This window comes from Eucalyptus grandis, chromosome 2 (assembly GCF_016545825.1).
Source record: "Eucalyptus grandis isolate ANBG69807.140 chromosome 2, ASM1654582v1, whole genome shotgun sequence".
NCBI lineage: Eukaryota > Viridiplantae > Streptophyta > Magnoliopsida > Myrtales > Myrtaceae > Eucalyptus > Eucalyptus grandis.
In genome coordinates, this window is record NC_052613.1 from 35,873,342 (window position 1) to 35,884,708 (window position 11,367).

Genomic DNA, 11,367 nt, shown 5'->3' on the forward strand with positions numbered 1-11,367 from the left:
AGAAAGAGAGTTAAGTAAAATCCATATATAGTTTCAAAAGAATTTATTGAAAAAACTGCATCAATCAGCAACATAAAGATGATCATGTGGCTCAAACTTCAGAAATATACATCTAGATATAATTTCAAGAGTATGATCACTCTCTGTATCCCTTTCACGAAGGAAACCGACGTTAAAGACCTTCGCAGAAGACCTTCGCAATCCGAAGATCTCAGCCGCATTCTTTCTTCTGTGTGAAGGCCCGCACGGTCGCTCTTTTGACCGACGAACGTCTGTGGTCGCTTCTCTCTCTCTCTCTCTCTCTCTCTTCTTCAGCATCAATGACAGCCCATCGTGTGATTGAGCTCTCTCTTCAGCATCAATGACAGCCCATCGTGTGATTGAGCTCAATTCGAGCTCCATCACAGCGTTTAGCTTGTTGCATGCAGAATTGCTCAAGCTCAACGATAGATCTGTTTGAGTAGAGTTGCTGCTTTGAGATCGACGCCTCTATTTTCAAGCTAGGTCATGACAAAGGTGGAGGCTAACTTGTAGAGGTTGTGATGGGGCCAATTGGGGGAGTGGCGGTGTGATTCAGGGACGGAGATGGTGACGTTGATCGGCTATATGGTGGGAGATTGAGAAATATTATGGTAAAGAAGAGAAAAATTTTAAGTAATAATTGCATCACTCAATAGTGAAATGTGATATAATAAATCAATTAATATTGGGTATTCTCAATATTTCAACGCCAATTAAAATGACATGCATATTGTATTTGGCAATGTAGATTACTTCACATAAAATACATTTCCATAGTAAAAGGGGTAGTTTGATCTTTTAGTTGCCAACAATTATCAAAAGCAGAGAAGCGTATATGATAGAGATGAGAGTATTTTTTGAAATTTTCTCAAATATGATTAAAGTAAAGGAAAATTCAAAAACCATCTTTCTGCTCTATCTTTTGGTTTCACTTTATATCCCTATTTTTATTTTTATTTTTTTGGAAGAAGTAGTGCTTTCATTCATTCATAAAAGGGGCTCTACAAGAGCTAAGACAAGTGAGTTCCTAAAGCCATGAATCTATCAATTTGTGCTGTCACTTTTGTTTGTTGCTAGGTTTCATATTTTAAATTTGTTTTTCAATGAATGGGACCCAGAAACTTCAACCCATTGATTGATTCATGAATGATTTGTGGAAACTTTTAGGAAACTTATAGGAAACTTCTCAGAAACTTCTCGCATGACTCAAGGCGTTGACTATATTTACTCAAAGGATATCCAGAGATTTTTCCCCATCCATAACACTAGAGACCGAGAGCTCATCATATTGACAACCCTCACTCGGATCCAAGCACACCCAAAGCAAACTTTCCTAAGATATTTGGTGTTTAGAGATCATACAATGGAGAAAGGGACGAGTTCATGGGCATCATCCGGATCTTCATACGAGGTTTTTCTAAATTTTCGAGGAGTAGACACCCGTCATGGATTTACCGATTTTCTATACCATGGGATGGTTGGTGCTGGAATCCTTGTCTTTAGGGATAGCGAATCCCTCCATGTTGGCGAAGAAATTGGTGCTGAACTTCTACAAGCAATTGAGAACTTCAAGATTTACATTCCCATATTCTCTGCAAATTATGCTTCAAGTTGCTGGTGCCTCCGAGAGCTTGCGAACATGGTCGAGTGCACATTGAAATCAAATGGGAACAAGGAGATTCTGCCTATTTTCTTGGACGTGGAACCTGTTGATGTCAAGCTGAAAACAAACTTGTATAATCAAACTCTTTCAAAGCGCCAGAAGACGTTGTGCAGTGAAGCAGAGTCATGGCAAAAGGCTCTCATTGCAGTGGGCAAGATAAAAGGATGGAACTTGAAGAAAGATGAAAGGTAAATATCTTAAAATTTTTAGTTGTTATGTAGATTTCCTCTCCCACCCTAATCAGTTCGATTGTTGTATTGTTGGTGAAAAATATAGTTTATTCATCTCGTTGAGCATGGAATTCACATGGGTAATAGCCAATAGCACCCGGCACCAATGTGGTGGTGGCACACCCTACTCATTCTAATTCTCTTTCTCCTCTCACTTTCTATCTCTGACATAGTAGTCACGAACAATAACATCTTAAGTAGCTTCACCAAGTCGCCGGCCAACCACCACTGCAACTCATCCATCAATCATCGCCATTTCTTTGTCGTCGGCCTGACACTAGGCAACCATAACCTACCACGACCATCCAAACTCCCACCCTTTCTATCCTTCACTCACTGGTAAGTCAAATCCAAGTTGGGTCTAACATCACCTTGCCTATATCCGACATTGCCAGCCTTGTGGGACCCCAAATCTAGTGTCTCCTAAAGCCGGCAACCCCATCCTAGCGATCACAAGGCCACGACCCATGTGACATGAAGGATTGAGATAATGATAAGATGGCGGGTTGATCGGGTGCGATGGTCAAAGACTCTAGAACACAATGGTGACGGTGCAGGGAGGCAAGTGATGTCAACAGTGGCATGATGGTGGTAGAGGCCGACGGTGATGGTGACTAAAGTTGGGGAGTGGAGAGAGATTAAAAATAAAAAAATTCTTAGCATCTAGATTTTTTTTTTCTCGATAATTTCCTCAACATGTGAGGGCAATTGAGTCACTTGAGGAGTAGCTTTTTACAACATAAAAGTTGTCCTTAACATGGTTGTTACGTCATGGCAGCCAAGTAGATTTGATCCAATCAATAATTGCAGCTGTTTTGGTTAAGCTGAATGCCAAATATAAAAATGTGACTGAGCACCTAGTTGGAGTTGATGATCGTGTAGAAGCTATAATTAAGATGTTGGACGTGGAATCTGATGATGTGAAATTTCTCGCAATCCATGGAATGGGAGGTGTTGGCAAAACAACACTAACCAAAGTTGTCTTCAACCGATTGTCTTCTCGGTTCCAAGGCTGCAATTTCCTTTCGGATGTTCGAGAGTCATCAGAACGACAGGGCTTGGTACATTTGCAAAAACAATTGTTATCCAAGTTCCTTGATTGTTGTTATATTGACCAAATTAGTGAAGTGGATCATGGAATCGACATGATTAAGAGGGTGCTTCATAATAAAAAAGTTCTCATTGTTCTTGACGACGTGGATGAAAACAAGCAGCTGAAAAATTTGGCAGAAAAAGGAAATTGGTTCGGTTTTGGTAGTCGGATTATCATTACTACTAGATACAAAAGTGTCCTAATGATTGACGGAGAAGTGACAAGTGAAGGTCCTATAAAGTGTGCAAATGTTTTGACTTATGAAGTACATGAAATGGAATTTCGCCATGCTCTTGAGCTTTTCAGTAAGCATGCCTTCAGGAGAGACTCTCCACCCGATGATTATGTCGACCTTTCAGAAAAAGTTGTCTCCACTTTGGGAAAGCTTCCTTTAGCTCTTGAAGTCACTGGTTCATCCCTTTATGGTAGATCCAAAGAATTTTGGGTAGACACTTTGAAGAAGCTAGAAAAAGCTCCTTCCAAAGAAGTCCAAAAAACATTGATGATAACTTATGAAAGGTTAGATGATGCACAAAGGCAAGTATTTCTAGATATAACTTGTTTTTTTGTTAATGAGGATAAAACCTACCCTTGCTACATGTGGGAGGACTGTGAATACCACCCATACAATGCCATTGAAATCCTCTATCACATGTCCTTGATAAAAATCAAAGATGACAATACCTTTTGGATGCATGATCAAGTGCGGGACCTCGGAAGGGCAATCGTTCGTGAAGAGAATTTCAAAGAACCTCACAAGCGTAGCCGAGTATGGAATCATCAGGAAGCCTTGAGCATTTTGGAGCAGAAAAAGGTATTGAAAGGGAATTACAACTTATTTTCCTACGAATTGTTGTAGCCTATTCTTGAAAAAGGAAAAATCCATCCCTAATAGCGCTTGAAATTGTTTGCTTTAACCTTCACACGTGACTTCTTGGTGTTTCCATCGATAGGGAAGCAAGAAGATAGAAGCACTGTCACTAGGATCTCGTGGAATCATCATAACGCCTAGTGAAGTTGCTAATTTACAACACCTGAGGTTCTTGAATGGGAATGAGATGTTCCTTGTTGGAGACTTCAATAATCTTCTCTCCAATTTAAGATGGCTTTCTTGGCGATGGTGCCCTTTCGAGTTTGTGGCAACAAACTTTCATCTGGTCAATTTAATCGTTCTTGACCTTTCACACAGCTATGTATCAGAGAAATGGATTGGCTGGAACCAAATTAGAGTATGATACGAGTCTCACTCCTTGTATACAAGTATATTTTCTTGTCTTTCTCATTTTTTTTTTCCTATAAATTGTTTCTTAATATATATTTTTTGCAGGTGGCAAGTAAACTAAAAGTACTAGATCTCAACAATTGCAACGACTTAATGAGAACGCCTGATTTATCTATGTTGGTGTCCTTAGAGAGATTGATTCTTGAAGGTTGTCGCAATTTAATTGAAATTGACCCTTCCATTGGAAAATTAAAGCTCCTCACCACTTTAAACTTGAATGGATGTCACGCTCTTGAAGGGTTGCCTTACGAAATAGGATGTCTAGATGCTTTGACGGAGATTCTCATGCCTCGTTCGTCGTATGCATTCAAACTTCCGAAGACAATTGGTAATTTGAAGTCATTGTTGACCCTTGATGTATCACATAGGTGGATCTGCATGTTGCCAGACTCAATTGGAGGGCTGGTGAAACTTAGGCGGTTGAATTTATTTAAGTGTTTAAAGATAAAGAAACTTCCAGACTCGATTGGGCAATTACAATCATTAGTCGAGTTGGATTTGTCATCAACAAGTTTGGGACACCTACCTGATTCAATCGGCAATTTAAAGCAATTGACAGTACTTAGGATGAGCCACATAATTGGGATAACAAAATTACCAAGAGCGATTGGGCTAGTGGAGAAGCTTGAAGAGTTAGAAGCTAGTGGATGTCACCACTTGACCGGCGAAATCCCTCAAGAAATTGGGAGGTTGTCTCGTTTAAGGATCTTAGACTTGTCATTCACACGTATATCCAGATTACCCACCACTGTGCGTTACCTCTCTAATCTCCAAACACTTAATCTAGAATCATGTTCTAAGCTTAATGAGTTGCCGCGACTTCCCCCAAGTTTGAGTTGTCTAAGGTGGGCCTTTGATACTCTCAAGTTCTGTGGAAATAGGACACATGTGCTGGAGTGGGACTCTGCTTATCACTCTAGCATCATACCCCTATATGAGGTGGAAGAGCTAGCATTTGGCAAAACCCGGCGATTTTGGCCTCGGCTGCTATCTTCTAGTTTAAGAGAGTTTGAAGTTGGAAATATGTCAATTACACCATGGACGGATTATTCCCTTTTCAACAACTTGTCAACCTTGCGATTACAAAGTTGTTCGATGTCAGAATTCCTTGATGTGATCCCTGAGGAGGTCGAGCCCTCCAGAATGCAATTAGAAAAAAAGCGATGCGAATCGATTCTGTTGGAAATGAAAAGATTGAGAGATTTAGAGCAATCGGGATCATTTCTGTTGGAAATAAAACATCAAGAGATTTAGTGAAATCAAAAATGGAAAGATTGACAAATTTAGAGAAATCGGGATCATTTCTGTTGAAAATGGAAAGATTGAGACATTTAGTGATGCGTACATGCAAGTTCTCCCCAAGAGCACTTCGTCTATCGCACATGAAGATTCTGGAAGAGGTAAATCTGTTTGGATGCTCCTTGTTAGTAGAGATCTGGGGCCTTGAAGAATTGGGATCCCTTTGCTTCCTATCGATTGTGGATTGCAGTTCCATGGAAAGGATGTCAAACCTATCAAACTTGAGAAAGCTAAGGAAGCTCAGAGTTGGAGAATGTCCAAAGCTAAGAAGCGTGGAAGGTCTAAATCACTTGGAATCTTTACAGAAGTTGTGGATTCACGCTTGCTTGTCGTTGGAGAGTTTGGCTGACACCTCAAATTTGCGTTTAGAATGTTCCACAATTGAACATTGCGAGTGGTTGACCAACCGTAATAGTTACTGTAAATGTCACGACAAAGGAGATTCAATGTTTACTGAACCTAACCATGCTAAGTATTTTTGAGCTGGTTACACTGACTCAAGCTTGTTGGGGAGGATAGGTTGGTGAAGGAGAGTTGAGACTTGATGCTGCATCCTTTAATTTGACTCAGGCGATAAAAGAATTAAGAATGGAGTCTCTAATTGATGCAGATGCTAAGACTTGGAACTTAAACCCTATTAAAGACATCATGCGACAGGAGGAGCAGTGACTGGTTTTGATAAATCACATAAGGTTGAGAATTTTTTATGACCAAATGATTTGGCCCTGGAACAGGATTGGTTGTTCTTCAGTAAAGTTTCTACCATTTTACCATGCAAAAAAGAAAGAAACATCTACTAAAGCCTAGATCCTCAAGCTCTCATACTATTGATGGTATAATTTGGAAGTTAGCATGGGGAGTCGACTCTCTTCAAGATAAGACACTTCCTCTAGTAACTTTGCTTAAATGTTGTGCCTGCTACTACTGCATGTGCAAAAGAAAAAAATATAGTTTCTCCTGCCGATGGTGCCCTTAAGAATTTGTGACAACAAATTTTCATTTGACTAATTTAGTTGTTCTTGACCTTTCACATAGTGATGTTTCATAGAAATGGATTGGCTAGAATCAAATCATAATATAGTACGAATCTCACTCCTTGCATACATGTACCATTCCTTGTCGTTTTTTTTTCCTTGCAAATAATTTCTTAATATATATTTTGTTTTACAGGTGGCAAGTAAATGAGAAGTACTAGATCTCAACAATGGCGAATACTTAATGAGAACACCCGATTTATCTATGTTGGTGTCCTTGGAGAAATTGACTCTTGAAGGTTGTCACAACTTAATTGAAATTGACCCATCCATTGGTAAATTAAAGCTCCTAACTGCTTTGAACCTGAAGGGATGTGACTCTTTTCAAGAGTTACCTGAAGAGATAGGATATCTACCAGCTTTGACAGAAATTGTCATGCCTAATATGCTACATGAACTTTCGAAGAGATTTGGTAATTTGCGGTCATTGTTGACCTTTGATGTATATCACATGGGCAGATTAGCAATCTGCCATACTCGATTGGAGAGCTAGTGAAACTTAGGTGGTTGGATTTATTAGGGTGTACAAAGATAGAGGAACTTCCAGACTCAGGTTTGGAAATTACAATCCTTAGTTGAGTTGGATTTGTCATTGATAATATTTGTGGACCTTAAAAAGACTTAAAGATTGACAAGTTTCCTCTGTTATGTGCAGTGAACAAGAAGCATCACCCTCCATTTTTTAGCGATAAAGAATGGCATTTCGATAAAATAGCCAAAGACGGCGCTCTACGCAAGCACGTGACTTTGAGAGGAATCAACACTACTACAGAAAAAAGAATAAGGGAAGCACAAGCAGTTTGCAACTGCATTTTGTTACCAAAGTGCCGGCAACCATCTTCACTAGCAGTCAGATAAGCACCGAGGATGGTACTCCTCTGAGGATCAAACTAGTAGATGGCAGGACCAATGAGAGGGTTATGAGTGGCCCTCTATCTTCCATAAAGCTCAAAATTGTCGTCCTTGATGGCGATTTCAGGTTAGACGAGGGAGAGGATTGGACCGAGAAGGAATTCAATTACAATATCGTTTGCGAAAGGGAAGGGAGAGAAGGCCATCGATAACCGGGAGCCAACTGTGATCTTGCAAGGGGGAATTGGTTGCCTCCGTAATTTAATCATCACTGACAACTCGAGCTGGACGAGAAATCGGGAAATGAGCTCGAGCTGTTCAAAAAGTTTCTGAGAAATAAGAATAAGTGAAGTGAGAATTGAAACTTTCATCGTTAAATATCATCGAGGATAGTGTACGTTTGCAATGCCTATCATTTTACGATAACAATTTTTCCAACCATCTACTCTTATGTGCCATAGAAAGATAGACTGACAAGTTTTCTCTGTTAAGTGAACACATCCACAATCACCGAGCGACGAAGTTTGGTGTTTGCAGAAAATAACCAAAGATAGCGCTCTGCACAAGTGCATGACTTCGAGAGGAATCAACACCGTTCAAGATTTCCTCCAGCTGTACTAAGCGGATGCGCCTTTCTAAGAAACAAAGTGACTCTCACTCTTCGAGCACTGCTAATTTCCCTTTTTTCCAGTTCACGTTATTCTAAGCATTTTTCAATATCATCAAATCGTGCTACTTCTTCTGTGTGTGATGTTATTTCAAGTACTTGGAGATGGGATCACCAAGCGGACATCGGAGACGATTGTCAGACATGCCAGCCCCTGTGTGATCAACGATGACAAGATGTATTTCTACCAAGCTTTGAACAAGGCCAGTATAGTGTTCAATTTGGTCATGAAAGTTGCTCAAGCAGCAGTTGATGGCCAAATTTACTAGTCGGTAGACATATTGGCCCACTCTCAGAAGGTACATAAATCATAACCCGAAACATCTTTATCTAGTAGCTGAGTGTGAATCTATCTGGACCTATAGAAAGGGCCTGTATTTATCGGATTAGTCTGCTTCCATGGCAAAATACATACCACAAGCACTTCTCTTAAAAAAGTACCCGTTTGATTTTGGACTTGATCGAACCCGTTGCTCAGTTGACAGATTTTGTTGCAGAACTTGAAATGGCTAGCTTACAATAACAACAATCAATGGTGGCGCTCGATGCCCTGCCCAGCATCTCTCTTCTGAGAGCCCCAACCAATTTGCCTACAGAGCCGTCAATCGGCCCTAGCCTGCCTCTTCATCATCTATTTTACACTGAGCTAAACCAAGGTTTTGTGGTATTACATCACTTCCATCTATCTTTTCCTTTTTGGCCTTCTTAATCTTTCATAGTTTAGTGTTCCCATTTCTTTATTGGCACATCCACCTTTTTGCACATCTATGGTAGCTGAAACTGAAATGCATCATTATTCAGATAGACCAGAAGTGACCCCTGAATTTAGTTACTCACTGGTTTCAGCATCGTGCTGCTACAATGTCACAGAGATCAGACAATTAGGTTGTTCGGGTCACAGTCATCTCACTGCAAAAATCTTTGATCCGACTGTAATTCAACAGCTTGGCAAGGGAGGACTTTTTGTCCAGTTTGAGTGCTGGCGAAAGCAGTCATCTTCCAGGTTACACACAAGATCTGTTTGCGCCGAACATCCATTTGTCTCCTGAGGAGCTTTTCCAAGTGCCATCTCCAATCCCTGGCAATTTAATGTGGACACCGGAGCATACTTTCATCGTTGAGTCGAGCAGCGGGGCAGATTTTGGGATCTGCCCATCTTGCACGGGTTATGGAATCCATAATTCTAGGATTGCAAGGCCCAAGGAGGCATGGTGCAAGATCCGTGACGTGGTGAAGTGGGGATTGGTTCGGCGCGTTGTGGCTGCAAAGAGAAGACCAACGTTCAATCGTGCAAGTTATCTAGCTGTATAAATGGAGAGTCCCATCCCCCAAAAGAATTTTGGGTGCTTCAGGAGCGCAAAACTCTCGCCCACACAAGCCAGTCATAACATGCGAAGTACAAAAAAGAAGGAAATTCATGATACTTGATGCGAGGAGATTGTCTTGGGGGTATGAAATGTCTAGTTCTAGGGGTAAGCTGTCCAGGATGCATCATCAACTTAGTATTATGCATGATCACTGCGATTTTCTCTATTGTTTTTTGTTGATTCTCCTTTCATATTTGAATGAAGTTGTGCACCATCAAGATGGGGCAGCCAATTGGACGTGTCTTCTCTCTATAGGTGATCTTGATCGTAGGAAGTACCTCAATACAGGGTTCTTCCTCAAGAATTGTAAGGCTTTTGCTCTCTTCTTCAAGAATTGTTTGGCATTCTGTTTGTCCCAAATACATCATCCCTTGATTTGTCAGTTTACTGTTCTGATATGCTTAGTATACTTTTCTTTGCTTAACAAATTTTGTGAGTATATTACTTAGTTTGCGAGATCCAAAGTTTCTCCTGTCAGCTTTGCCCTTATTGATCTGAAATATTATATGGTAACTATTAGTCACAGCCCACAATCTTGACGGTATATAGTCAAGGTTCTTCTATCGGCAATGTGGGACCTTGTTTTCCACATAACATTCCACCGAGTTCCTGTAGGCTTGGATCTAAGACCTTGTTTTCCACTTAAGGAGAGTGTCCAATTTATCTATGTTGGTGTCTTTGGAGATTTTGAGATTAAGTAGTTGTTTTAAGATAAAGAAACTTCCAAACTTGATTGGGAAATTACAATCATTGATCGAGTTGAATTTGATAGAAACAAGCATTGATCACCTACCAAATTCATTCAGCAATCTAAAATAACTGACAACACTTAGGATGAGGGACATTAAAAGAGGGTTGACAAAATTATCTTGTGCGATCTGGTTTGTTTAGTTAGGACGTGTTTGATAATATTTCGTTTAAAAATTGTTCGAAAAATAGAAATAGAAAAAGTGTTTCGTTCCGAGAAACAATTTTTGAACAAAAAACGCGTTTGGTAAATTTGTTCGGGAATAATAAAATGAACAAACACATTTGGTAAATTTGTATAATTTTTTTATTTCTTTTAATTTTTTAATATTTATATTTTATTTTTTCTATTTTCTTTCTTATTTTCTTATTTATTTTTCCTTTTTCATTTTTCTTCTTTTGGCCGATCGCCAGGCCTCGACCATGGCCGGCGATCGGCGACAAGGGCCCGTGGCCTTGCCCAACCACGGCGAGGCTCGCCGGCCCGGCGAGCCTCGGCCTCGCCTTGGCCGGGTGAGCTCGAGCTTGCCCCCGATCGGCGAGGTAGAGCTCGCCCGGCCCGGCGAGGCTCGGTGTCGCGGGGCCACCGCCGCCAGCCGACACTAACTTGGCGGTGGCTCGGCGAGGCCAAGCCTCGTCGGCGAGTGGCGAGCTCGGCCTCGCCGGATCTAGGTGAGATCGAGCTCGCCTAGCCGGCGCGAGTCGGCCTCGCCTTGGTAGGCGAGCTCGGCCTCACCGGATCTGGGCAAGCTCAAGCTCGCCCAACCTAGGGCGAGGTCGGCCTCGCCAGGGGCCGACGACACTCTGGCAAGGTCGCCAGCCCTCAACGGCCGATCGCCGGCCATGGTCAAGGCCGGCGACCGGCCAAAGAAAAAAAAAGAAAAAAAGAAGAAGAAGAGAAAAGAGATAAGTGTTTCTAAATTTTGTTTTAAACAAGAAATAATTTTTTTGTTTTTGTTTTCGAAACAAGAAATAATTTTTTTGTTTCTTGTTTATGTTTCAAATGTGTTCCGGGAAAAAAAATAGTTTTGGAACAAAAACGCAAAACAAATGCGTTTATGTTCCTTTTGTTCTCGGGAACAAAAAAAAAAAAAAAATCGTTTAGAAACAGA

General features: G+C 40.8%; 2 protein-coding genes and 1 long non-coding RNA gene across 5 annotated transcripts; all 3 read left to right on the forward strand.

Moving 5' to 3' along the window:
- The first annotated feature begins 1,384 nt into the window (after positions 1-1,384).
- Positions 1,385-2,532, forward strand: LOC104434977 (toll/interleukin-1 receptor-like protein). The gene is made up of 2 exons (XM_039307045.1): positions 1,385-1,872; positions 2,472-2,532. Exons 1-2 carry the CDS (start codon positions 1,385-1,387, stop codon positions 2,530-2,532), a joined length of 549 nt encoding a protein of 182 aa, XP_039162979.1.
- Positions 2,533-2,600: 68 nt separating this feature from the next.
- LOC104430365 (disease resistance protein RUN1-like) lies at positions 2,601-7,862 on the forward strand. The gene is made up of 3 exons (XM_018868343.2): positions 2,601-3,821; positions 3,961-4,236; positions 4,335-7,862. The coding sequence occupies exons 1-3, from the start codon at positions 2,811-2,813 to the stop codon at positions 5,541-5,543; spliced, it is 2,496 nt and encodes an 831-aa protein (XP_018723888.2). The 5' UTR covers positions 2,601-2,810; the 3' UTR covers positions 5,544-7,862.
- A 198-nt stretch (positions 7,863-8,060) lies between these two features.
- On the forward strand, positions 8,061-9,758 carry LOC104430358. Of its 3 annotated transcripts, XR_722598.3 has the most exons (4): positions 8,072-8,121; positions 8,238-8,440; positions 8,627-8,797; positions 8,943-9,758. It is a non-coding gene; the product is annotated as an uncharacterized LOC104430358 (long non-coding RNA). The 3 variants fall into 3 exon arrangements; XR_005548281.1 differs by having other exon boundaries at positions 8,061-8,440; XR_005548282.1 differs by having other exon boundaries at positions 8,061-8,440; positions 8,988-9,758.
- Positions 9,759-11,367: the final 1,609 nt, after the last annotated feature.

What these genes read in the sequence shown, in the direction of transcription:
- LOC104430365 (XM_018868343.2), top strand. Translation starts at nt 2,811, where the DNA reads ATGTTGGACGTGGAATCTGATGATGTGAAATTTCTCGCAATCCATGGA. An exon ending in GCATTTTGGAGCAGAAAAAG is followed by an intron (nt 3,822 to 3,960) that starts GTATTGAAAGGG and finishes TTCCATCGATAG; the next exon opens with GGAAGCAAGAAGATAGAAGC. An exon ending in TTGGCTGGAACCAAATTAGA is followed by an intron (nt 4,237 to 4,334) that starts GTATGATACGAG and finishes TATTTTTTGCAG; the next exon opens with GTGGCAAGTAAACTAAAAGT.
- LOC104434977 (XM_039307045.1), top strand. Translation starts at nt 1,385, where the DNA reads ATGGAGAAAGGGACGAGTTCATGGGCATCATCCGGATCTTCATACGAG. An exon ending in AACTTGAAGAAAGATGAAAG is followed by an intron (nt 1,873 to 2,471) that starts GTAAATATCTTA and finishes GTGACGGTGCAG; the next exon opens with GGAGGCAAGTGATGTCAACA.